General features: G+C 40.8%; 2 protein-coding genes across 3 annotated transcripts; one reads left to right on the top strand and one right to left on the bottom strand.

Annotated features, from left to right (window-relative positions):
* Positions 1-74: 74 nt before the first annotated feature.
* zdhhc16b (zinc finger DHHC-type palmitoyltransferase 16b) lies at positions 75-10,856 on the top strand. 2 transcript variants are annotated; one of them, XM_061028260.1, is made up of 10 exons: positions 75-206; positions 3,602-3,894; positions 3,980-4,174; positions 5,398-5,486; positions 5,565-5,593; positions 5,734-5,867; positions 6,946-7,031; positions 7,142-7,265; positions 7,484-7,554; positions 8,698-10,856. In XM_061028260.1, exons 2-10 carry the CDS (start codon positions 3,634-3,636, stop codon positions 8,798-8,800), a joined length of 1,092 nt encoding a protein of 363 aa, XP_060884243.1. In that variant the 5' UTR covers positions 75-206; positions 3,602-3,633; the 3' UTR covers positions 8,801-10,856. The 2 variants fall into 2 exon arrangements, with proteins under 2 accessions (XP_060884243.1, XP_060884244.1); XM_061028261.1 differs by having other exon boundaries at positions 87-206; positions 3,606-3,894.
* Positions 10,857-11,468: 612 nt separating this feature from the next.
* mms19 (MMS19 homolog, cytosolic iron-sulfur assembly component) lies at positions 11,469-27,781 on the bottom strand. Its single transcript, XM_061028263.1, has 31 exons — positions 27,659-27,781; positions 27,117-27,165; positions 26,775-26,875; positions 26,494-26,579; positions 26,234-26,308; positions 25,206-25,275; positions 24,472-24,600; positions 24,246-24,307; positions 22,797-22,883; positions 22,587-22,661; positions 22,278-22,355; positions 21,164-21,302; positions 20,518-20,672; positions 20,267-20,345; positions 19,123-19,248; positions 18,955-19,036; positions 18,760-18,857; positions 18,461-18,622; positions 17,666-17,821; positions 17,096-17,195; positions 16,524-16,626; positions 16,338-16,412; positions 16,119-16,245; positions 15,911-16,017; positions 15,216-15,272; positions 14,849-15,035; positions 13,548-13,630; positions 13,269-13,433; positions 12,809-12,868; positions 12,438-12,538; positions 11,469-12,212 (listed from the first exon to the last, which is right to left on the bottom strand). The coding sequence occupies exons 1-31, from the start codon at positions 27,753-27,755 to the stop codon at positions 12,182-12,184; spliced, it is 3,102 nt and encodes a 1,033-aa protein (XP_060884246.1). The 5' UTR covers positions 27,756-27,781; the 3' UTR covers positions 11,469-12,181.
* Between the last annotated feature and the right edge of the window lie 45 nt (positions 27,782-27,826).

The following is a 27,826-nucleotide window of genomic DNA, read 5'->3' as shown; positions in this document are numbered from 1 at the left end:
TTTAATTTATGACAGCCGTCATAGTAGTTGAGGGGGATTCGTGTTTGGTTGCTACTACAGCGTGAACCTTCTGTTTAATAGAGGATCTTCGTGTGCGCCGCCGTTCATGCTGTAGGTCTGGAGCCCTCGGTTGCTAGCTAACACATTAGCCTTACCATGACTTGACCGTAGTGCTTCAGGCTTCTCCGCCTCATTCACCTGACCAGGTACAGTATGTCAATGTGAAGTTTGGACCGTGTAGGTGTCCTGTCTTACTTTAAAACAAGTGTTAACACGGGCGGGCTAAAGGTGGCTGGAGACAGCTAGCTAGCTTGGATTCGAGCATGACATATTGTAGCTAATTGAAAGGATGATCTTATCTACTGGTTAACAAGTCTAGATTCTTAGTGGGCAAACAGATACAGTAAGAACTGTCCTATCAAGGACATTTGTTGTTTTTCATCTCAGTTGTATAATTAAATCTTCAGCCCATATTCAAACAAAGAGCAAAGACACAACAAATACTGAAAATACAAAACAATCCAATGAAGATGTTTTTGTCTCAATTCTTATCATTTTGTTCTAAACAGGGAAACTGGATGATGGTTTAATGTTCCATAGATGTTTTATAGATACAAATAATCATTTTGAATGAATGTGTGTTTATGTCCCTCAGGTAGAGCTCTAGGTTCAGAACATCATCATTTCAATGTAATTTGGCCTTTAACCATACACTGTAAATATTACCTTTAACACTGGAAAGTACATAGTTTTAAAGTAGTAGTATAATAATATTTGGGTTCCATGCTACAATTATTGTCATAATCAGTTTAATCTGCAGATGTTTTGTCTACATTTAACCATTGATGATAGAATAGAATAGAATGACTTTATTGATCCCAAACTGGGTAATTGTGGCGTTACAGCAGCAGGTTATCCAAACACACAATATGAGTAAAAAACACAATATTAGCAAATCTAAACACAATATAATATTAAATACAAAGTAAATAAGCACTAAAAATATCAAAACTAAGAATGTGAATATATACAAGCAGGATTTAACTTAACATTACTAGTCTTAAATATGAAGATTAAATTAAATGTACAAAAACAGAGTTGTAAATGGACAGTATTGACATAAGTTAAAGTGCATGAGTGTAGACATATTATAAGCAGAAACTATACAATATAACGGTGAGTAGACAGACAAATGAAGTGAACATGAGTGCAGGGATCATTTGTAAATGTAACATGTGCAGAACAGATTACAGTATGGAGAGACAGATATTATCATGATGACAGTTCTCTGCTCGCATGACGTGATCAAATTGATCAAATGTTAGAAAATAGTGAAACGTCAATACAGTTTCTCAAACACTGCAGGAGTGTCTGTTAGTCTTATCATTAAGACAATAGATAGTCAATTGTCTTTTAAACAAAGCAGGACATGCTCATACTGTGGACGATGAACAAGAGGTTTCTGCAGATGCATCTTCTTCCTTTTCTTTCTCAGAAAGGCAGAGACAGCAGGACGAAGCAAAGCTTATTACAGAGGGACACACAGGGCGGGAAGTGATCTCTGTGTCTTTAAAGACCAGATTTAGGGCAGCTGGTTGCCATAGAGACTGTTGTGCCCGGCTTTGTGTCACTCTCTCGTGTTCTTTCTGTCAGGTACTGAACATAGAAACTCAATTAGCATTTAACGCTCTTTTTTTACCCAGCATACAGCCTCCCTGTGCCACAAGCAGAGATGATTCTTAAATTATTTTCTCTTTCTGACACTACCCTATATGATAACGACTTAAATCATTGCATCCTAATTGTATGAAAATTCATTCAGCATCAACCTTCTTCAAGTTATTAAGTTAGCTCTGTTTCTCCTGAAGAATAGCGTTCTCTCTGATGTTTGTCATGATGAAATCCAGCAAACATGACCTGCTGGTTAATCATAAAAGTCAAATATTGACTAGAGGTGAAAGGTCTCATTCGTATGGAAGACATTTTCTGCCATTAAATAAAGCAAAAGAAAATGTGTAAAGGAATTCTAAACAACAGATAAACATCAGTTACTGACAGCGCTGCACGCCACATTATTTGCCCGTGGTCGTTGTTTGTCAACAACTTTATCAGCTGATATCAATGTTCAACTGGTGCATCTTTACAACTGAGAGATCATTCAGTCATTTTTAAAGAAGAAAGTCAAACAGGATCGAGTTAAACTGATTTGAATTATGTAAGAAATCATAATCATGATCATTTTGATCGATATGGAGATCAAGATTATAAAACATGATTTTAAAACTTCTGGATCACATCCATTTATTGACCTTAAACACACTGAACACTTTGAAAAACAAGCAATACATTAAAAAGTGAAACAATGTAAATATATATGATAACAATAAATACAAATAAACAATGTTTTTGAGGTAGTGGTGATGAACTCTTGGTGTCAAAATATAAACTACAAACACTGAAACGTTGACCACACGTGACAAAACCTGTGGAGAAAAAACGAGCACAACACGGCATGTGGCACAGGAATCATCTAGATCATGTTGTTTTTATGATCGTGGGAAAACAACATCGTACATGAAACTGAAACTTGATCAATTGGCCAGCGCTATCATCTGTCATTAGCATCTCAAGTATGACGGGTTTCTTAGTTATACATAACCTTCACAGACTAAATGATCATAAAAAGCTGCAGACTGATGGAAGTAATAGTTTAATTTATTTTAATTTTTTGGGTGATCGCGGGCTCCCGTACATCAGTGACGAGTAATTTCACTAATTATATGGAATGTATACGGCCATTATTTATTTAGCTTGAAGCAACTTTAATTAAGGATCGAATGTCAACCTATCTCAGTGTAGTCATGTGAGACCTCGACAGATGGGACATGAGTCACATTTGTTTATTTGGATCACTTTGGTTCTAATTTATTAGCAACAAATAGTAAAGAAAGTGCGGACAGTCGTTAGGCCTTACTGTTACTGTCTGGTGAAGGTCCTGAATCTCTCATTATTAATGGCACTCTATTAGGGAGTACCTGAACAAGCCTTATCAGTGTAATCAAAGCTCACTTTCATGAAATGATGCCCTGGATCAGGTAGCCACTTTATTTCCTTCTTAAGATATTCATCCGTTTGCATTCCCTCTGATAAGGTTACCACTCTGCATCTCCTCTGCAAGGACCTCAGAGGGCTTTGGCCTGGAGATCTGGATTAGCTGTGAATTATTAACGAGAGGAGTTTATTCAAAGGAACTGATGGGCACAGCTCATTACCTGTTAGACCCTGTTCTTCTTCTTTTCGATGAGGGACATTTGTCAAACGGACGACGTTCTAACCAGAGGTTTTGGGCTTTCTCGAAGGGGAAACCCCTCGTGCTGCGTTCTGCTGCTGCTTTTGTATCATTGCGCGTCAGTCCTCTTTGTAGTCCACTTTTCACTTTCCCCTAGAAGTCTTCAAAACTCTTGACTTCTCCTCAAGGACGCAGAAATGACGATGGAAACCTCGGAGGTCATTAGGTTACGCTACGAGGAGCTGCTGTTTTTCGCTGCCTGTGTTTGTAACTGCTGGGGTGTGTGTCTGTGTGTTTGCGTGTGTCTTGAAGGCAGAGTGTGTAGGAGAGGAGGCCGCGCTGGCATGCGTTTGGGCAGCAGCTTGAGGTGGCAGCTCTCCCGGGCCATGCGACTAGCGCTGCGCTGGTGCCGTCCGCTCAGAGGAGGCCGAGGCGGGGAAAGCAAACCGTGGATCAGAGGCAGGTGTCTGGATCTGTGGACCTACAGCAGACTGCTGCTACGCTCCCTTTACTTCAACAGCCTCACTAACTCGGACACTCTGCTGGACTGTGCGTTTGAACCCGTCTACTGGATTGTGGACAATGTGACCCGCTGGTTTGGAGTGGTGAGTTGTTGATTTCTATTCTGGGTGCTTTTCTTCTTCTATCTTCATCGTTGATTTCCTCACCCTCTCTTTCTCCTCCTCTTAGGTATTTGTCACTCTGGTTATAATGTTGACCACCTCAGTCGTGGTCATCGTCTACCTGTTCGTCATACCCATGATCCTCAGCACCTACCCCGTGTACTGGATCGTCTGGCACCTCTGCTGCGGCCACTGGCTTCTCATCATGGTGGTCTTTCATTACTACAAGGCCACCACCACCTCCCCAGGGCACCCACCCAGGGTACCAAATCAACCACATCACAAAAAAATACTTCTACGTTTAGCAAGATTTATAGTTTGCATGTTCAGGTACAGCTCAGCCAGAGGAGTGTAATATCGTTATCGTAGTATTGTTCGCGTCCTACAAGGTAAAAAAAAAAAAAAAAAAAAGTACCTAAAGAGGATATTCTGGTATTTAAACCGTGGCCCTATTATCTCACACTGTTACACGTTTAAAGGAGCAATTTGTAGCTCTGAAACCTAGTGTTTAAAATTGGTACTACAGTCCATATTCAAAACAATGAAGAGAGCTGCCCCCCCACCCCCCCCTCCTCCCTCCAGTCTATGTTCATACAGGTCACCATGTGGTGGACACTGAAGCTTCAGTGTTTATCCAGCTCTGCATCGGTCTGTAAACCTTTCTGTGTTCTAACCTCTCTCCATTTTTCAAAAGCATCTCCAACATTGATCCTAGTTTGATCACGTTTCTGCTCGTGGAGCTTATTAGAAACATGCAGAGACTTTTTAGGTCGGGTACAATCACTTCTATCTGAACCACTTCTCTTGCCTGCTTCCATCACTGCAACACCTGTTGACCTGATAACTGCTCTCATACCTGGTAAACTGAAGGGCGTCCAAAACGACCGTGTGGGGGGTGTCTTAAACACGTCTTCCTTTACTGGAAGGACATACTGGCTGCTGCATTGTTGTCAAAAAAAGCCAGCACTTCAACACATAATGTTTCCTTAATGTCTGATGATATAGTATGGTCACTTTATGATTTAATTCAGTCGATATCTTACTATTGGACCTTTAAGTCAGCAGCAGAATGTGCAGCAAAGTAATCTTTCATTGCAAATGCACTCAATCAAAGTAGAGCCAATGAAGTTTCTGTTTTTGTCAATGGAGTCTGGCAGCTTTTAAAAGAGCAATGTGATAGCCTTTTTCTGTCTGGGTTTTTGTAATGTTTCCAGACACTGTGGATAACAATCTTAGCCTGTCAGTGGTAAGAAGAAGAAGCTCTCTAAGCTGATGTGCTTTGATTGGGTGCATTTGCCTCAAAGGATGAAACAAATAACTGAAGAAAGAGTTAAAAATATAGTCCGTTTTTTACTACAGCTTTGGTATTATTTGTTTCAGTTATATTCTTTGGCGTTTGTAGATTAACAAGGCGTCACTGTCACCAGATAACATGTGAAATAGACTGACAATAATACATCCTGTTATTTTCTCTGCGTCTTTCAGGACAAAATTAATATTCCCTCAGTGTCCATTTGCAAGAAATGCATCTCTCCAAAACCAGCCAGGACGCACCACTGTAGCATCTGCAACACGTGAGCAAATCAAACACTTTTCTTTGTACGTTGTTTTTCAGTCTTATATATTTATCTGTGTTTTTATTTTATTTATAGGTGCGTGTTGAAGATGGACCACCACTGTCGTATCCTTCTGAAAAGTAACAAAATGGAAAAATGAAAAAGTTCTATTTGTCTTTTGACTTTGTTCAAAATGTTTTGACATGTGTTGGTAGTTTTTTTAAAATTGTCATCGTTATCCACATTAACCTGAACATGTCTCCAGCCTGGTTGAACAACTGTGTTGGTCATTTCAACCACCGTTACTTCTTCTCCTTCTGCCTGTACATGACGCTGGGCTGCATCTACTGCAGCGTCAGCAGCAAGGACTTGTTTCTGGAAGCATACAGTGCCATAGAGGTGAGCAGGGATGTGACGCTGCACTAGAGCCCGACCGATTCATCGGACAGCCGATGATATCGGCCGATATAACCAGTGGACTATCGGTATCTGCTAATTTTGATATTACGAGATTAATTCACCAGTTAAAAAGCATTTCATTTGAGTTTCATTGTATTACAGTAGTAGTTCTCTTTCACCAGCAGAGGGCGCTATATGGATTACAACAAGCATCATCACTCTTCAGAGGGTCAAGTGATGATGCACATACATGCGCAGTTACTTCCTGTTGAGTGACCATCTTCAATATAAATCTTTTCAACAAGTGTTTGATAACTTCATTTGAGGGATCAACACAATCAATGTGTATATCTTTATCATATATATCATATCCCTACAGGTCAAACATAAATCTAAAAAAGATATCGGCCGATATATCGATATCAGATTTTTTTCTCCTTAATATCGAAATCATATCGGACCCAAAAAACCTCATATCAGTCGAGCCCTACTGTGCACCATCACACCTGAACTTCTGTCACCCTGCAAAGAAAGTGATCTGTTATGTTTGTTTGTTAGTCATTTATTGATCCAGTTAACTTGTAAAGAACCTGGATTTATTCACTCTGTCCATAGAGTTTGGTGTATTGGCACTAGTAGAGTCCAGTTTGATTGAGGTCAGATGTAATGTTTTGTACCGTGACACCTGACAAAGCGTAGTAAGACAGAACGAGTGGAGCTCAGATGGCCAGTGACTAATGGAACAGGAGACTTGTAAAAGGATCTTTGCTTTTTGTCCTCATACAATCTCCTCTGATCCTCGATTACATTATCTCAGAGTTGTTTGTTTACCAGCTTGTATATAAACAAGTCCAGGGCTCTAAAACCAAGTAGTTTCAAACGTTTAAAGTCGCCTGCACACAGGAAATAATAAAACACATCACTTGGTACAGGATCCAGAATGTAACACTCATTACCACCAAACGACCTCATGAAGCAGTGAGCTAAACATCTCTGATATGATCTGAAAGTGACATAACTTGTTTTTTTAAGGCACCAGAGTGACTACATAAGACTGATTATGTCCTGTCCTCTTCAGAGATACTATCAGACCCCCCCACCCACTGAAGCCTACACTGAAACCACTGCCCATAAGAGCGTCATCTTCCTCTGGGTGCTGACCAGGTAAGGAACACATCAGCACACAGCGTGTTATTTGCTTATTTAAACTCAGATGTAGGTTGATACCGTCATGCGGACAGGTTGTAATGCCCCCCCCCCCCCTCCCCCTCCAGCTCGGTGGCGGTAGCTCTGGGAGGACTCACTCTGTGGCACATGATACTTATCAGCAGAGGAGAGACCAGCGTGGAGCGCCACATTAACAACAAAGAGACCAGAAGACTGAGGGAGCAGGGAAAGGTATACACGCTCATGTGAAGAGTTAGTAATGGACTGCTTTTATCTTTGGAGGACTACAGCTATGTTCTGTATGCATCACGGCTTTAAAGAGCAGAGCACATATGATGAAGACATTAACCTTAAATAACTTTGATAACTCAGCATTTTTTATTTATTTAGATAAACAACTTTGTAACTGCTTCATTTTGTCTCTTAACGTCTCTTCTGTTCCGATGCAGATGTTTAGAAATCCATATCACCATGGTAACATGAACAATTGGAAAATACTGCTTGGTGTGGAAAAAGGAAGGTGAGTCCAAGTGTCTAAAAAAGTAACAAGCCTTAAAATGTCAGTCACTGTTGATTCGACAACACCTGTGGTCACTGAGGTGTTTGTTCATAGTGCTGTGGAGCCTGACTGATACGAGCTGTGAGGCCAATGCTGATTTTAGAAAGGAAACATTCACTTATTACAAATACAGCAGCAGATGTAGTGTGAATCTGAGCTTGAATCCTCTCTTACTTTAAATGGGGACCGATGTTTTGCCTCACTATGCGAAGCTACTCAGAAGACTGCTTTCTTTGAAATAATAAACAACATAAATAAGTGTACGTATGAATATATGATGAACCAGTCAGACTCTGCAGTGCAGCCAAACTAACTGAGTTTTTTTTTATGCATCAGCAACCAAAAATGTTTGGATCTTATAAAATGAGTGAACAGAAACCACGAGGCAACTCTTGAATTGCAGATCATTTATTGTGGATTACATGCTGCAGTGTTTCAGGTGAATCCTGTGTACAGTTATGAATCCAGCCAGCGATGGCAGACTCCCCCACCGCTGAGAAAACTATGTTCAAAGATAACACAGGATTTTAGATGGCTTTGTGTGAGGTCTATTCAAACTTAATCTACATCACATTTAAAGAGGACATATTATACCCCTTTTCAAACAGTCCCCTGTGGTCTAAATGAAACATCTGTGCTGTGCTTTGGTCAAAATATAACATGAATCAAGCACCAGAGGAGGTTTGTGACCCTGTATAAACCAGCTCTCTCAGAACGCTCCGTTTTGGTGTGTGTGTCTCTTTAAATGTAATGATTCCCGGTAGACATCACTCCTTCGATTGCGAGAATAAAAATGGCGGTCTAGGTTGGAGGTGGAGTCTATGGGTGGAGATACCAGAGGAGGAGAGGGTATTTCTTTTACCAGAATCCCCCTGTGATGTCACAAAGAGAGAAAATTTGAAACGGAGCATTTTTCTCTGTGTTGTAAGACTTATGAAGACTACAAACAAAGAACTGGATGATTTATTTCACATTTTGTTGGTCAGTAGACACTCAGGTTACCCAGATATATGTTCAAAAACACTGTAGAAGTGGATTTATTCATAATATGTCCACTATTACTTCTAGCTTAAATTCAGGTTCTTTTCTTCTTGTGTTCCTCAGTCACTGGTTCACACGGGTCCTCTTGCCGTCGAGCCATCTTCCCACCGGAGACGGCATCATGTGGGACTACATCTTCAGCAGAAGAGACCCCATGGCCATCTGACCCTCGTCCTTTAATTTCAAACCATATCAGAAAGACTTGTGCAGCCTTAACATGCATTTATACGACAAGCAAAGGGACTCCTCTGTATCTGTAGTGACCGTCCAGGGACACTACAAGAAGAGAAGCTTTACATCATCTGTTTTTACTGCTGCTTCACGACCGCCTCAAAAACATCCAAATAACCACAAGTGATTCATCTTCTTGGGATGTGTCATCTTTTCCCACCTACTGCCTGTCAGCGTTAAGACTTTCCCTCCAGCCGACGCCCCCCTGTGACTGCAGCACTGTTGATCACTCGGAGTGAGAAGAGATGCTGCTGGCCAGTATTGTTGTTCGGCTCAAACCTCTCTCACTGGTGAGGACATTAAAACCATTTTTTTGTACTTTTTGACTGAATTTTTTGAACCAACAGTAGAGCCTCATGTGACCAGTGTGAGGGGACTTTAAGACGGGAGGACGGACAGAGAGGCTGTTTGTGAGCAACAAGCTTATAGGGACAACAAGGTGCTATGTGTTTGTATTTTCACACGTCAACACAGCACAGTAAACCTGTACCTTAGTATGAATGGTAGGGACTTTCTTTGTTGTTGTAGTTGTTATTGTTGTATTCTTACCTCTTTCAGATCGGACTACATTTCCCACACACTGCTGGCTTCTTTATGCAGGTGTTTCCCTGTTGTTACCTAAAGCCCAACATGTGTTTGAATGCATCATTTACACTGAAGGACGAGCTATGGTTCTGCAAAGAGTCGAGCAGAATTGACTGGATGATGAAAGTTAAAAGAAAAACATCATCTTCTGAGAGGTCTCATTTGATCACAGCATCCTGATGAGCCAGAAATGTGTCATGTGCTCATGGTTCATGGATTCAAAAAATGCAGAGTTATTGACACTGTATTGATCCCTGGTACGTGTCGAGTCAGGGATGTGAGTGTGGACGCACTGCTCCTTTAAGAGGAGTTTTTTTTTGTATGTTTTTCTACTGTAGTTCATCTTTGTTTTTAAGTGTGTTACTTCTTGAGGGAGGTACATACTTTCCAAATAATAATTTTTATTTTGTCCTGTGATCATTTCTACAATGGAGTATTAGAGCCACGTTAAAGAAAATAAATTAAAATGAAGAGATTAAGATTAAGTTTTACTAATCAGATATTTACAGACCTCAAAGCAGATCATTACACAGAGAGTTCAAACTCAGTCAATCTGTGTTACAGACTACACAAGGAAGGATTTCCTTGCCTGACTAGGGACAGGAGTTGGAAATTAGCAATAGCTTTATACTCTTTATGCAGCACATCAGTTTCATGAATGTATTGAAACTATGTAAAATGGCATTGTCCCTATTAAATAAATAAATTCAATTACATGGGAAACCTTTTCTAATGTAGAACTTCACAAGATGCTCCACGTTCCTCATTTTTGAACGGACGGCTGCTGATAAATAAAGACTAAAGTAACAACTTTAATCTCGTAAATTAAGCCCACGACATTAATCTCGTAGATTATTATTAGTTTATTCTCGTAAATGTATTACTACTTACTCTGAATGTGGCCCTAATACTCCTTCATACATTTCTAATAATTGTCTTTTAAAGATGCTTTTAGCTTTACTGCTCTGCATGTTTACTGTTGTTTTTGTTGTGTTCGGTGGAGGAGGAGAGAAACTAAAGAGCGTTAAACCAAGAACTTTATTCACTTTCATTTATGAATTCAATCTTTCATCACTTTTAAGTTGAGTGAAGAAAAAAATGAACCGTCACAGAACTCGGTTTCTCTCCAATCAGAACTCTTTGTGCCTTCTTTGGTTGTTCTGCTCTTGAATTGAGGCGCTGTGAGTCAATCAGGAACTGAGGTGTAATTCAAGATTTTTTTTAATCCCCTTTCATCTTTTCACCCCAACGTGTTCTTACTAATCTCTTAATGGATTACTTGGATCTGTAGTTGCCATAGAAACATCACAATCAGCTGTGGTATCATTTGTAAGCAATGGGAGCTGTGCTCCACTTTTTCATTTCCTGTCTTTTAAAAAAGAAATAAAACATGTTTGATATTTAAAGGGTCGTCTTTAACTTATAAAAAAAGACAAGTGATTGTTGTTTAATTACAAAGAAGTTTTAATGACATTTTAAATATTGTCTGTTTCCTTGGCATACGGTGTGAGGTCTAAAGTCAATCTTACTGCAGTGACCGAGCACTCTGATCAATCATCAGTGTGTTCAGATATTAAGAACACAGATGTTGACATATTATCCATATAACTTAATTCAACGTACATTTGCATCAACACAGAAGAGACGCTCAATCATGTCAAACGTCTTAAAATGGAAATGTCAGTGGAGGACATGTAGAAGTTCTTCATTTAGTTCACGGTGTGAGAATCAACAGGACGTTTGGCACAGTCATATCATTCCAGGTCTCAACATCCCCACCCAGCTGGCACACCAGAGTGATGCAAATCAACAACACCCCCCCTCCCCCCCCCCAGCTGTCATTAATCAGGAGTTACACATTCATTCAGACGTCAAGATATAAACTGTCCGAGCTTCACTGATGTTCTCACTGGGTTTCAAGACATCACGATATGATAATTGGAGCTCCCTCAAGTTTCCACCAGAGAAATGATAATCCCAAATAACACAACAACAGTGTGAGCTTCTTTCAATGGATACATTCAAAGCACATTTAACTGAAGCCAATTTTATATCAATATAATTTAACAAAGGGTTAATAATAACTTTGTTTGAATTGTATTAATTAAATTACAAAAAGAGCACAAAACTTATTTTTCAAGATTTCTTTTTTTTTCAAATTAAGTATATCAACATCTAATAATGTTGTCCTTCATTTTACAATGACTGTACGTTTGTGTTGTTTTGTGGTGATGGTGTGCGGAGGTGTTGTAGCTGTTTATCTGACAGAGAAGAAAACTTAAAGATATAATCTGGGTTTTTATGACTGGCATTGGTTTGTGTTGTAAAATGAACAAAGACGTTTTCTAACTGTGAACAAGCTAGATGCCTCCTTACATCCTCATGACATATTCACTCTAAAAAGAGAGATCCCCATTATAAATAAGGCATGTAACATATTAAACTTGTCAGTATCACTCCTTTAACTTAATCCTCCCTCCATAGTCCGTCTGTATACTCATATTTGTGCGTTCATCAAGTCAGTTACAAAGAAAGTGGTTTAATAAAAAGTGAAAGATGAGAGGAGGTGGATGGAGGGATGAAGACAGATCCACAGAGGACTGGGGGGGGGGGAAGAGAGCTGATGAGTGGAGCGCACAGCTTTGATCTGTGTTCTCTGGTCCCAGACTCTGAATCTCCATTATCAGTTTTCTTTTAAGGTTTATGGAGGATGGGAGACGGAGGGGCAGAATCACTTTCCCCCAGGACTTCCCAACATGAACCTTTGAGAAAAATGAGACACCTCGTTATAAAAGACCCCGGACTTAAAAAATCACAGTGAAGTTACTGAAACTGGTTTTATGTTTAACTGACATTTAAACACCATCATAGAGTTACACGCAAAGCAAAAACCTGTCATAAGTAAAAAGGGAGAGATCCTGATTTTTAGATTGATTTAAATCTAAGTATCTCTGACTGTTAATATGAAACAGATGTTAGATTCTTACCATTCTCCTCTCGCCTGAACCGCCCCACTCCTCACCAGCCTCTTCTTATCATCCAGAGGCCGGGCCAGAGCTCGCAGCACTCTGGCACGAAACGGCAGGACCTGAAGCGGCAAAATAAATGTCCTTACTTGATCTGTGCACATGTTAGATAATCAAAATAAAATGATTGCCTCAATGGTTTATTAGCCTTAAAACAAAGCATTTATATTTCATTTATTCTAATGAAGACGAGGTTAATAAAAGTGCAACAGATTCTTTAATAAATGATCTGCTCTTTGAATAAAACTGAGTCCAGTTATCTCCAGAGTAATTTGACTTGAGTGTAACCTAAATAAAGACATCATATCATATGAATATTGTTAATAATGTACCTCATGTTCAGGGAAGCGGGAAACAGCAAGGATGCAGTGTAAGGAGGTGATTCTGACGTTCTGCAAGACACAAACATCATATACATAAGAGCTCTGGATAATAAATATGTGAATGCTGTATAACATATCATATAACTGTAAACATTTAGGATGATGATTAGTTAGCTGTAGCTCTAAGAACCCTATGATGCAAACAATTTGACCTTTAACTGTTTAAAATGATGGAGAAGCACAACCTCACCAACTACCAAGCTGCATGAAGAGTGAAAGGTTCAGCAACACTCGTAGTATGAAGATCAACTTTATTAACTTTATTAGACCCACATGTTTCGGCTTGTGGCCTTCATCAGGGTCATCAGAAAATATATTGGAAGCATCATTTAATTAGTGCCTCACTGCTTCAAATATTAACATCAGGACAGAAGAGTACAGAGAACGCTCTGTGGTGTGATCCACTAACCATGGCAGGACTGGAGGTGAGGTTCAGCAGTCTGTTCACCAAAGCTTCCAGCTGCCGGATGAGTGCGGGTGGCGGGTCGGTGAGAACGGGCTCCAGACAGGACAGAGTGGAAAGCTGCACGCCCTGGTCGGGACACGACAAGGCTTCCAGCAGCAGAGACAGAAGCTGCACCAAAACAGTTAACACATTTAACAATCCTTCACACAACGTGGTTAATGATGTTTTAGTTATATTTGGAAGTGAAGTTGCAGTGAGCACAGCGGTTGATTCTTTACTCACCGCTGGGAGTTCAGTGATTTGAACCTGCTTGGGGAGGTTGTTGACAATGTTGGACAGAGCCTTCAGGTAGTTTGGCTTTTTCTCTGTAAGGGGAGACAAAACACACAAAATGATTTAATAAATTAACTTAAGATGTCAGAACAATAATCTTTAATCTGCAGTGACTACAACTTTCCCTTCATTAGGAGGTTCATTTCCTCATCTGAAGTTCTCCACATCTTTTTAAATATAATGTGTATTAACTTGAAGTTTAAAAGTAATCTAGATTGCATGGTAACTTACATTTATCTAATCTCTCATACACGGTACTTCTTGGAGATGAACTGATTGAAATTAAAACTGTAGATCCTCTGTCCATATCCATGAATGATAAGAGCGAAAATAAGTGTCGACACCAGACAAAGGATTTTCCAAAGTGCTTTGAGTGGTCAGAAAACTAGAAAAAGAAGAATTATAGAATATGCTGTAGAAGTCGAGTTAGTGGTGAAGTTGGGCCTGAAGAAGAAGAAGTGAGTAAACTCTACATTCTCCCCCAAATGTATTTTTTTTTAGGGTCCGGTCCACCAGAGGAACAATGACCTTCGTTATAAACAGTGACATGTAGGCTCAGACTACTCTTCAGATTTATTTCACCTTTATCCTTTTACTGTATATATTTGCACATTAAGATTCAACTTTAGAGTCAACATTAGCCACAGGAGAGGAGCAGACTTTGTTATTGTAACAGACTAAAGGCTGGGACACCTTCATACTTCATTAGCTGCATGTAACGTTCGGTTCTAGCCCCCCTCGATAAAAATTTGTCAGTCCGATGTCATTGTCAGTGTGAGATCACTGATCTAAGTCCATTGGCTCGTTGTGGCAAGCCCTGCAGCTCATGTTGAAATTTCTGAGAAAGCGTGCTGAGCCACTGACTAATAACGACAGAGCGGATCGGCAGACCAATCAGAGCAGACTTGGCCCACGTGGGGTCTAACAGTGTGGGCTCAACAGAGCGTAGCTGACGGACTCAGAGCGTAGAGGGAGCAAGGAGCAGCAGTACATGAAAACAGACACTTTATTCGAACTTTAGCTATTGTGAACGTACAAAAGTAGATACATAGATTAAATATACCAACCCCAAAAAGGGCAGAATATGGGCTCTTCAATATTTTCAAATATCAGTTTAGGAATCTTGCTCTAGTCTGAAAAATGTATGCACTGTATTATTTCCTGTTATCATTCCTGGACTGTCTGTAATGTAAAGCAAAATGCATTCCTGTCTCCTGAAGTAAAACTTGATGTAAAATAACTGAGTGTACCTTGTGGTGCAGTGTTGAAGCCCTGAACCAACTTTGCTGAGTTCTCACTGAAGAAGCGCTGGCGGTACATGATGCGGACGTCAGCGTGGCAACCACGGCTCAGGATGTCAGCAGAGTCGCTCATCAGCAGAGAGAAGCCGCCTGCAGCCATTGGACCCAGGTCAGCGTCATCAAGCAGAGAGAAGAGCTTCAAACACACAGATTTAGGAAAAGTCAAATTAATGGTCTGAAAAGTCTACTTGTTCATTATCTCATCTCAAAAGGTATATACGTATTTCTTTAAAAGTCTGTAAAGCATATACTGTAGTAGTACAAACATGTAGTTCCTCGAGTGCAGTTATAAATATGATTGTGTGTGTGTTGTTACCTTGTCAGTGAGGGCAGTAGACAGAGGGTGGTATCTGAGGAGTAGAGCCTTGGCAACCTGGAGACAAGAGCAACATCACTGCATCATCAACTTCTTAAACCTACGTATACATTTTTATTTAGCTATTAACTTTATCTTTTGACCGAAAGCTCATAATTAAAGGTCACATATTATGCAAAATACACTTTACAATGGTTTTCTAACACTCATGTGACTCTAGTCTGTCGACAAACCCTCCAATTAGAAGAGAAGTCCCTCCTCTCCGTCTTCTGCCTGCTAAACTTTTCAGAAAATGTGTACTCAAAAAAAGGTGTTTGGAGATTTTCCCTTTGTGACATCACAAAAGGCACTAACCCCTCCCACAGCTAGGTGTTTGTTCGGCCCTCTGAGTCTGACTTCTCACCGTAAACAATAGAGCATGAAGCGAGAAAGCCCGAGACGACCCAAGCCCTTCTAGAGGGGGTGTGGTCAAACACAAACTCATTTACATTTAAAGGTACAGACACAGAAACAGCCTGTTCTGAGCAGGGCTGAAATAGAGGGGTTTATATGATCAAATACAGGATCACTGGATTTTAACAAGAAATGTCACAGAGATGTTTTGGCAAGCTCTGAGACTTATTTACACTTGTTGAAAAGGAGAATAATATGTGACCTTTAAACAATCATTAAATTAAAAACAGTGTAACTCTTACCCAGATCATGAGGGTGAAAGCCTGAGTGCGTACTGATGAAGATACAGAGTTCAGCTCAATGCAAACTCTCTTCATCGTTCTCTGTATTAGACTGTCGAGATCATCGCCTGAAGAAGAAACCAAACAATCACTTCTGCTTTAAGATGACAAAGTGAGGCTCTCTGTTATGAAGAATTCATACATGTGACTGATTAAGAAACAAACTGACCCTGTGGTCTCTTATTAACCAGGCCAGCGAAGCATTTTGCAGCTGAGGTGTACGAGAGCTGGTGGCTGCAGGAGCAGCTCATCTCCTCCAGCTCTGACAGCAGCTGATCCATCTGAGGCACCTCCACCTGGATGACATGCACAACACTTAGCACAAAGCACCAGTAACAACAGTGTGTTTTAAAGATTTACACATTAAAGTGTTGTAGCTGAGACTCACACTGCGAGGTAAGGAACACACACATCCCATCAGCAGACAGACCATCTGAGACTGGCTCCATGAGTCCCCCTCATGCTACCAGGAAAACAGAATAAATACAACTTCAATAACTTTTCAAGGATGCATAATTTATACAAGCACGTCTTATCTCGACACTCATTTAGAAACGTCCATGTCCACAGATACCTTGAGCAGCTGGATGTTTGAAGGGAAGGAGTTGTCGGGCAGAAAGGAAACATCACCACTCAAAAAGAGAGACACAACCTTCAGCGCCGTCTGTTCCGCCAACCTGATGAGAGGAAACGCAGCAAAAAGGAAAACCACACAAACCTCATGAAGAATGTTCTGACAGATCTTTGCATAAACTAAAGGACCGACAAAACAGAGAGTGAAAGACAGACAGGAACGAAAAGCATTCTTTTAATGAATTAAAGAAATGATCTAAAACTTTAAGATGTAACAGCAAGTTGTTACTGAACTTGAGTTAGTTAAACACGTGCTTCAACTTCAGCTATAAAACGATGACTCATGATACATGTTCATGATATAAAACTTAGTCTAGAAGAAAAAGGAAACTGATAACTTCAACATTAACTAATTTCTCTCTGTTTTTTCCCTCCAATTTATTTAAACCTTGAAATATTTCAGCTGACTAACTGCTAAAACTATTTTCAGACTTTCTCCAAAGTTCACTTCCTGGTTGAAGTGTTCAAGGAAGAAAAGAGAGAAAAACTAAGAGGTGAAAGATTTGTACTGACTTGGGCTGCAGCCTGGAGCAGGAAGTACTGATGACAGGGACCATGGCAGACAGGACGGACTCCTGAAGAAGAGGACTACGATGACCAGATGACGTGTCACCTACAAGAACAGACAAAATATTGACATTTTAGATGAAAGAATATTCCTTACATAGTTAGAAAGTGAGATTAATGTGATGAAGCAGGCATACAAATTGAGTTATTATGAGTCATGGGCTTAATACATGTTTATTCCTAATGTAACTATTACACTGAGAGCAAAGGATTTCAAAATAAGACACCGAGGGGCGCTGGTGGTGCAGTGGATTGTGCGCGCGTCCCATGTACGGAGGCCGTAGTCCTCAATGCGGGCGGCCCGGGTTCGAATCCAGCCTGCGGCTCCTTTCCCGCATGTCAATCCCCTCTCTCTCTCTCCCTGATTTCCACCTCTATCCACTGTCCTATCTCTCCATTAAAGGCACAAAAGCCCAAACATAAGTCTTTCAAAATAAGACACTGAGTTTGAACTTTAAGTAGAAGTTAGTGATGAGAAAGAAGCGAGTGTATAAATTAAATAAAGCGGCTCCTCACCCTGTAGTGCTGCCTGGAGTGCCAGAGACAGCAGACGCGGGATGATGATGTCATGGAAGCATCGTCCCGTCTCCTCAGTGTCCTTCACCTGCTCTGCTATCCTCTGCAGGCTGCGACACGCCAACACCACCTCCTCTATCGAGAAAGCAACACTTCCTGGAAAATGAAAGGACATAGCATTGTCATTCTTCTGGAGCTCTATGCTCTGATGTACGACTGAACTATGCTATCAAAGTGCAACAACAGATGACACAGAGATAATCTTGACTTCTGTTCTTATTTTAGTCCTCACAGACTTTTGGTTTCAATGTTATTAAACAAATTATTCTGCCAAAATATGTTGAGATTGTGATTGATGCTTCAAGGCAACATATGAACAAATGTTCAATGATCAATAAAGCTGAAAGTCTGTTGACTTCCACCAATCATTTAAAGTCCCAATGTAAAGAAAAACAGTTTTTCCTGGGTTTAATCCAGCGTTAAATGTTCTTTATCTGCCATTACCTGAGAGTCTTCACATCTAAATAATTGTAAATTCTCGTCCTGTAAAACATTTCTAATGTCTGATGACCCATCCTGCACTCAGGGGAGTTCCCTATTTCTTTTTGTCAAAGCTAACAATCCAATCAAATTCCTCCCAACATTAAGTCCCGCCTTCTATCATGTGATTGGTTCCATCCTGGGAAATATGTCACAACAGGGCGGTTAGATACTCTCTAAGTTCCCCTTCATGAGGACTTCATAAAAAAATAGTCTTCACCAGAATCCAGAAAAGGATCTCTCTGGACAGATTACCTGCGTGTGCTGAGCTGAGGACCTCCATGAGGACTGGTGTGCTCTCCTGGACCACACTGGGTTGAGTGGACACTGCAGCTAGGGCGGACAAACACCGCTGGCGCACTGCATGATGGGACTTCTGCTCAGAAGATACTCTGTTGTTGTCTTGATCCATCGGATCTGAAGTGAAGGAGAGGAAAAAGGTTTGTGAGGTATATTCATGACATCCCCCTGAACATTACAGATTATTTTCCAGAGTTCTCTTAAATTGTAAACAAGAGTGATAAAACAAGTGAGCGTGAAGGCCTATGACTTACCAGAGAACATCTCCTCCTTCAGTCTTGGGATCAGTTTGGTGATAAATGCTGCAGGGTGAAGCTCTGCTAAGGCTCCGGCACACTCCACCACAGCAAGACTGAAGACAGAGAGACAAAATGACTGTTACACTGCAACACAAGACCCTGACGCTTCATTTGATGCCGTCAATGAAAGACAGACAGGTGGAAACTGACCTGACACTTTCCTCGTCCTCCACCAGAAGCAGTCTGGTCAGGTGATCTACAGCGAGCTCTACATCGGAGTCCAACAGCAAACCTGAGAGAGACAGTAGATTTGTAATATTTGAAAACCTCCTGATGGAACCACTCCACTGTGAGCTTAGAGAGCTGATTGAAGCTCACCTGTTTGTTGTGCTAGTGAGGTGAGCACTGAGGTGGCTGTGATCTGCAGACTGGAATTAATCTCCGTCAGAGCTGAAAACACCATGCTGCACAGAGACGGACGGAAGGCTACGAACACACTCTCTTCTGGTGTGGAGGGAGGAAACACAGAAAAAAGACAAGTAAAGAATCTGGTGTGGTTCTAAACTTCCATCCATTCATTATCTATAATGCTTTTCCCGTTCGGGGTCGTGGGGGGCTGGAGCCAATCCTAGCTGTCATTGAACATGAGGCGGGCTACAACCTGTACTGTCCGCCAGCCAATCAGAGGGCTGACATGTAGAGACAGACAACCAGCCACACACACATACAGCTACAGATGAGTTATGATTCCTCTTTGTTTGACGTAATTATATCCACATAATAACATCTGCCGTGGTAATCAAATGCAGATATTTTATACTTTTAGGTTCCATAGCTCATCTGATTCCTGTCATTGCGTTGCCAGTCACCAATTAAATAAAGCAGCATGTAAACAGGACTGTTGGAGGAAGCTGGAGTACCCGGAGAGAAACACACATGCACAGGGGGGAACATGCTAACACAGAGAGGCTTCTGTCTGACGAGGATTCAAACCAGGAACCTCCTCGCTATGACGCAACAGCGCTAACCACTGCACCGCCATGCAGCCTGGTTCTACACTTGAGTAAAGCAAATTGTGCCATGAGCTCCAAGGCTTTATAGTGTTTCATCATGTTTAAGAAAGAGCAGAAAGAAAGTTCCTGTCAGAGTACAAACACACAAAGACACTAAAAACACTAAAAACTCATGATGTAAGATCAAGTGAAGTTTCATTAAGTTTTTGATTATCGTCAATGACAGAGTTTGATCTTGATTCAATTCAAACATGTGTCTCTGGTACAAGCAACGCAATGACAGGAATCAGATGAGCTATGGAACCCAAACAGTTTAAATATCTGTATTTGATTACCATGGCAGATGTTATTGTGTGGATGTGATTATTTCAAACGTAGAAAAATCATAACTCATGTGTAGTGCAATTTAAAGATGATTTTTATTGCTGTTCATTTGGTACAAGACACAGCTGTAAACAAGGTTGTGACCTCACTAAGTGAATACGATGACAGAATCAAACAGCACTTGCCTTTCTCTGCGGACTGGCTGCCTTTAACCGACTGGATGAATCTCTGCACAACCTCCAGTAGAGTGCGTCTTTGAGGAGACTTCACAAAGACAAACAGACACATTTTCAACAGATTTTTATAAACATATAAATTAAAAAACTCAAAGTGAACGACCTCAGGAATTTGACCCAGATGTTAAGAGACAACATTCATCAAACCTCAACTTCTTAAAATGAACACATGCACATCTGGATGTGTTTTTTTTATTTACCTCTGTTCCGCTGTTGTACTGCTCAAGTAGAGACGGCATGACAGCAGCTGTAATGATGCGGCTCGCCCTGTTGGAGGCGCTGCAGGCGGCCTGCAGGAGCTTGGCGCTTGGCCACACCAGTTTCAGGTCTGGCTCACTAAGGTGATGTTTGCAGTCTGGAATGACATCAGACTTTTTAAAAACACATGTTGTTTTAATACTTTGTACCGAGCAGGATACACACATTGTTCCACAGCGTTAAAAGAATTTGATGATGTAGTTTAAGTTCTTTGTGTTGTCAGGTGGGTTTCTTTATTGTCCTTGGTTGAGGAGAGTTTCATTGTAAGTCCAATGTCACTTTCATGTGGGACTTATAGCATCACATGTGATCTGTACAAGCAGTTCAGAAATAAAGACGTCAACCGTCACTGAGGTCTAATCTCAGGCCCGTCAGCTCTACCTCTTCAGTAAACCCGCCCATTGTTTTTTGTTTTCTGTTATCCAATTTCAGGTGAAATAAAAACACCCTCTGGATGTGGTTTATCAGTATTTCTCTGGTCCTAATTTTTCCTTCAGTATGTGCATTTGTGCAGAAACTCCTCGTGTTTATGTGCAGTCCGTTTTTCATCATGCACGTGCACATCAGCTGGATTTGATGGTTAGTCACCTTCAAGAACGAATTCCAGGAAGGTGCAGAGCGAGTCTTCAGAGTCGGAGGTGAGGACTGAGCGAGACAGACAGGAAGTCATCGCGGTTAACGCGGCGAGGCCGGCAGCCTCGATCTTCTCACTCGACGTCTGAAACACCTTTGATGAAAACAGAAACAAGAGAGGAACATTGTCATTACATTATTGGATTGTTCTTCAGATTCAGAATGCCATCAACATTTACTGTTTCATCTGATCTGAATAGTTCAACAAAAAGTCTTTTAACATCATTCTATGATTTGTTTTGCATTTAAAAAAAAGGTTTTCAGCACATGAGGATTTGTTCTCTTTTATGAGGAGAACAAAAGAAAACACTGATTCATATCCGCATCAGTCCAGACTTCACTTCGTTTTTTTGCCTTTCCAAGTTTGAAAAACTGTTTGTGTTCCTTTCGCCCCTCAAAGAACTTAGCTGAGTGTCATTTCCTTTAGATCCTTCAATATCATTCTCAAAAGAGTCTGAAATCAGGAGATAGAGACAGAGTAGGGAATGACATGCGGGAAAGGAGCCACAGGTTGGATTTCTGCCTGTGCCCCCCGCCTGGAGGACTACATTTTTACTCCTGCATGGGGTTATGTACATTTTTCTTTGTAATAGTCTATTTTTTAATTGCACAGGTTTAGTTTTAATCCATGTAGGGTCGTACTTGTTGTTGGTTAATATACTGTATATGTATGGGAGGGGGGACAGCGGTTGTTTGTTTATTTGTAACAAATGTTTCATGTTGTGTTTCATGTCTTTTGTAAACTGCTACTGGATGCTTTGAATTTCCCTCGGGATTAATAAAGTATCTATCTATCTATCTATCTACAGCCTCTGCACACTAACCACTATGCTACCACTGCCCCCCCAAACATTCTCACTTTTGATAACCTATCCATCAGTTCTATTGATAGAAGGTTATGACTCATACTTTTAGAAGTCTGGAGTTCAAATAATGTGTCTACAATCAGAAAAACACAAGCTAACAGTTCTCAAGTTGTTGTGTTTTTCAAAGCAGCAAAGTAAAAGACTCAACTCAAATAAACTTAGTGATGCTCAATACTTTCTACAAAGTGTCATTGACATTTTACCTCTCTGCGTAGAGACGCCCACAGGCCCTCCAGGAATTCTGCCAGGTCCTTATGTTCATATCGTGACACACAGGCAGTCTGAAAAACACACAAGACCCTGCGTCACCTTCACGAGTTGTCCGTAACACACCTCTGCTCCGGGCCTCACAGCAGCAACACAGTAGTTTTAATAAGTGACTGAGTTGCTTAATAACAACAGATTTATATCACTCACATTTACAAACCTCTTGCAACAGGAAGAACTTTGGAATCAAATATTTAAACATCAGAGGAAATATACAGATATGGAAAAAAGTTGATCTGTCTCACCAGAGTCTGCAGTGAGTCCAGCTTTGCACTCAGAACATCTGAATCCAGTTTCTCAATGATGAGAGGTAACAGAAACTTTAACAGGAGAGACACAAACAGAACATGAATTCTCTTCAGGCAAAATGGTGTCATAGGAATCTTCTCAGGTTAAGAGATCTCCATCCAACCCGAAAAAAAAAGCAAAATGTCAACGTAAACTGATCGTGGTACCTCAGCAAATTTTGGTGTCCCGGTGAGGACGTCCCTCAGAGTCTGGATGAGCTCCTCTTTGGTGATGCCGTGGGGGTCATTGGGAGGCTGATGTGGGTGAAAATGGGGAAATTAAAAAGTGAGGTTGGAATAGACAGACAGGCTTTGGAAATGGATAGAAATCCTGCAAGCACCTACACATTTTGACAGGTGAAACCATGAGCCTCTGCAGTAATAACAGAGATCATTTTATACATTTTTTACTATTTAAATAAGAAAGTATTGATTGATAATTACAACCAAAACATTTCTGTATGTTACAGAGCTGTCTCTCTAATGCCAACTTGATGATTTACATGTTCTAAAATGTTCTTTTCCATCACATTATAACTCAAGACTTCAACTCTCTGATAGCTTCTCTGCAGCAGACAACCTCAAAAACCTCCAGAGTGCAGAAATACAGTCAGACAGATTTTATAAGAGGGAAGCCTGACTGCCAATTTCCACAGTCTATGCGAGCTGCGTTCCGTCAGCGCCACGGTTTCGCTCGGGCAGCGAGTGCCCTGCCCCACTGGATCCGTTTCTGGAGAGGGAGCACAGCCATGATCAGCTGTACACACATCACAGGAGAACTAGAAGATCCCGCGGGAATCAAGAGAAAAACGTGCAAACAACATGTTGCTTTTGTCTTTCTTGAGGATGAAGTCTTGTTCGTTTGGAGCCTGTTTTGACGTAAATTTGATAAACTGATGGAAAATACGATCAGGAGTCTGGACATTGTGTTTTATTTTGAAATTGACCGGATGCTCGTGTGTTTCTTTGTCTGACTTCCTGTCGGGGTCGTTCTATTTTGTTCAGCTTGATGCGTGCGTGCAGCTTACTCCATCAAAAAAAATAGACTCGCAGCGTATTTGAAACAAAGCAAAGCGTGGTGGAGTGTTGCTGCTGGCACGCTCCGGAGACGGGCTGCGGCGCTTCCTGTGGAAACAGGAGCGTTGACTAAAGTGGCAGCGAATACCGCTGACAGACCGTGGCGTGCACGGACTATGTGGAAACTGGCAATGAATGTATTTCTGCACTTAAAGTGTCATGTCATCCTGTTTTATTGTTGGACATGATATATAAGAGAGAAGCTTTACTATACAACAGGATGACACTTTAAATTACACAGAGAAATCTACTGTCTGTAATGTCTTTGGATATGTTGTCTAGTGAGGACATGATTGGTCCTTATGTCATATCGCACGTTATATTGGTAGCGTTTGGTGTCTGTTTTGTTCCAGACAAACAATCACAGAGCCGTGATCCCGTCATGTGCATCATGGGAAATGTGCACATGCAGACAAAGAGACAGACTCTGTGTTATTGTTGTATCGAGGTCACAGGAAGTCAGTGATGACATTTCTGTCTGCTGCCCTCAGTGCTTTCGTCAGTTCTCAGACACACGCAGCTGAGTAAACAGGGACTCACAGGGCTGAAGTCGATGGGGAAATAGCAGGACGTCACCTCAAACAGCTCCTCTGCGAATTTACCTGGGGCGACAGACAGGAAATGAAATCAGGGAGGAAAAACAGACGCATGTTGAACTGTGTAATAATTAATGACAGAGTTCTAAGAAGAGGAAGAGAGAAAACAACAAAGAGAAAGATGCTGTATGTGCGTCTATGTGTGTGTGTGCACCTGTGTGTATTCTCACCTAGATCATAACCTCGATGGATGATGTTGTTGGCCACCTGGAAGGCCAATAGGAGATTGCGAGGATCTCTCTCTCCGTCCATTGATTGGACGAAGCCAAACACAAAGTCTGCCCCCAAACCTTTCAGTTCTGATTAAACATCAAACAGAAACACAAGGATTGGTTTTTAGTTCTAGTAATCGACTTTGCTCATCACATAAAACGGTGTGCAGGATATTTATTTTGATAATATAATATGACACCACAATCATTGGAACTTCTTCCCCTTATATCTGAAGAAAGCCTGCATTAAGAAAGTCTTGCATTAAAACGGACAAAAAAAAGAAAATCTATCAAAAGCAGCAAGCAAATATTTGTCTGAAGGGGATTTCTCAGTTGCATGGAGCCTTCATTTCCATTTAAATCTTTTTACATAAAGGGGACCATTGTTTAACACCCTCACGTTTACTTCTACTATAGTATCAAATGGAGAGACAGGGTAGTGGTCACACAAACACTTCATTGTCACCTCTCTATTTGCATCCTTCAGTTTGTCTATGTAAAATCATTCCTCCCTCTCAAACAAAGCAGAAGGTGTGACAGCTCAGATTATACTACACAGCTAGAAGGCGTTTCACTGCCCCGAGGAGAGAAATGACCTCTGTGATTAGTCAGCCGACTGCTGAGATTTCAGCATTCAAAGCTCACTCTCTGTAGGTCTAAATAACCTAAATCTTCATTCTGCTATCTCTTACCGGCCTCTCTGCTCTTCATCAGGTTGATGAGCATGTTGTAAACACACGCTCTCTCTGACAGCATCAAAGACTGGAAGAAAACAAACAGACTGCGTCAGCTTTTTACCCACAATGGGAAAGTTTGAGAAAGATTAAGATTAGTCAAGTTTACCAGCAAAGAATATTTTATAAAAGGGAACATATTTCTATATCATGAAGGAAACAAGAACAAGAATGCATGTGTGTGTTCATATACAAGAATTCAAGAGACAGTATGTCACTTAATGATGCTCTGCTAGTCTGCTGATGATGTGCATTTTAAGCTCTGGCCAATTACAGCAGATGAATATTCAGTAATCCTGTACAAAAACTATTTGGACTCTTCTTTCAGCTGATTGGTTGTCTTTGTCTCTTACAGATAAAGTAAACAGCACTTTCAAGTGCTACACATAAGCTGCATGTTCATCTGAAAATAACATACTTTCTAAGAGGTACATTAAAGGTCACATATTACACCCCCTTTACAGAAGTTTAAACACGTCTCAGAGGTCCCTAAAATATGTTTATGAAGTTTTTTCCTACAAATCCACTCCAATCCTGTATTTGATCATGCCTTTAAACCCCTCTATTTCAAATTCACTCAGAACAGGCTGTTTTGGTGTTTTTAGCTTTAAATACAATACAATACAAGTGTTTGAACGCGCCCCTCTGGAAGGCTCTGGGTGGTTTGGGCTAACTTGTACCATGCCCTATTGTTTACGGGGAGAAGGTAGACTCAGAGGACAGAACAAACACCTAGCTGTGGGAGTGTCACCCACCTGGGGGAGGAGCTACTAAATCTCCAAACGGCCTGTTTGAGCACATGTTTTCTAAAAGGTGGATCAGGCAAAAGACGGAGAGGACAGACTTTTCTCATAGTTGGGGGGTTTGTTGACAGGCTAGTGACAAATATTAGTGTCTGAAAAACCTAGAAAATGTATTTTACATAATGTGACCCTTAAGCTTCAACTTTAACACTTTGCACTAAATCCTAAAAAGTCGATCATTACCTGGACATGAACATCCTGGAACAAAGACCTCAGCATTGACACCGCTGATCCAGGAGGCAACACTGTACATTTTGTCTAAAAATAACAAACAAACACACAATGATCATTAGTGCCATTGCAATCATATTTGGAACTTTTTCTAAATGATTCCCAAACCTGCCAAACACAAACTATCGTGACACTTTCAATGAAATGCCAATTTCATCAAGGAACTTTCTGATGTTGCCACTAAAACATAGATAACAGACATAAACACTAACCAGTGCTCTGAGCCCCTGTAAAACAGGGGGTGTGATGACGTAATGGTCCTTTAGACGGTTTTCATAGAAGGCGAGGAGAACTTCCACTGTGGAGAGCAGAGACATGTTGACAAAACATAACTCATGTATATGCTACATGTGAACACACCATCCTTTCTTAATGTCCTCATTTCTTACTATTATTAGACAGATATAGGGTTTTATAACCATAGTCGTGGAAGTAATATTTATGGCATTGAAAATCTGTCAATCTCTTAAAAACGGACAAAGAGAAAGTGTACCTTCTCCCTCAGTTAGATTTCCATGGCACTCATGTAGAACTTCGGAGAGAAGCTGGACGCCTCTGGCCCGTGTGTGAGGCTGAGAGCTGGTCAGACTCAGGCTACAACAGGAAAAGACATGACAATCCTTATCAACTTTTTATTTAAGACTTGCTCACATTAACGGGTGCCATTAATAGAGGTCAGCAACAAAAAAAAAAGTAGACATTTTCAAAATATTTGACCTGAGTGACACTGGCTAAAAGAAAACCCTACTCACTTAGAGTGAGAGAGAAATGCATCTTTAATATTTAGTTTTGTTAATGTTATTGCTGAGTATATAGCAGAGTGTTGATATCTTACCCCAGAGCTTCAACCAGCTGCAGGACTGTAAAGAGTCCATCTTTTACACCTGAACAGAAAACTGAGTTTAGTGAATTGTAAATACAATCTCTGACACGTTACAACACATGAGCATAACTTAACTCTATCTAGTAGTTAACTACAGATTAACTAGCAGGGCGGCGGAGTTCAAAGGTCCAGAGTTCATTGACAGGATGCTACTCGGAAACAAATACAGCAGCTAGCAAGCTGCATGCAGTGACACCACACTGCAATAGCATCAATATTCACTTTATGTCTACATGACAGTACCGTAAAACGCTTGGCATGAATTAAATGTGTGGTGCTCTTGTGAAAATATGAGCAGACTATTGTCACAAAGCGTATCCGTATCTTATAATGATGTTGTAACACCACACAGGATGTTGTGGTGCTAAGTTAGCTAGTTCACCATCATGCTGTGTTGCGCATCCTTGAAGCGGAAGCTCAGCAGCCACTACGATGTTTTCTATGCAACGAATTATTCTGGAAAAGTGTCAAGAAAAACACGAAGTCTTATTTGCCTGTTGCTGTATCTTTGGCCTTGCTGTCCTGTAGTCCCGAGACATATTCTTCCACCAGAGACAGTAGCAAGGCACTGTCCGCAGCCATCGTGCCCATGTTTCACCAGAGCACGCATGCGCGAAAAGTTTATGGGTGAAACGTAAAAGTGCCTATTTTTACGTAAACCT

This window comes from Labrus mixtus, chromosome 21, assembly GCF_963584025.1.
Source record: "Labrus mixtus chromosome 21, fLabMix1.1, whole genome shotgun sequence".
Classification (NCBI taxonomy): Eukaryota; Metazoa; Chordata; class Actinopteri; order Labriformes; family Labridae; genus Labrus; species Labrus mixtus.
Note: the sequence above shows the minus strand (reverse complement) of the source record. Positions and strands in the feature narration are given on the sequence as shown.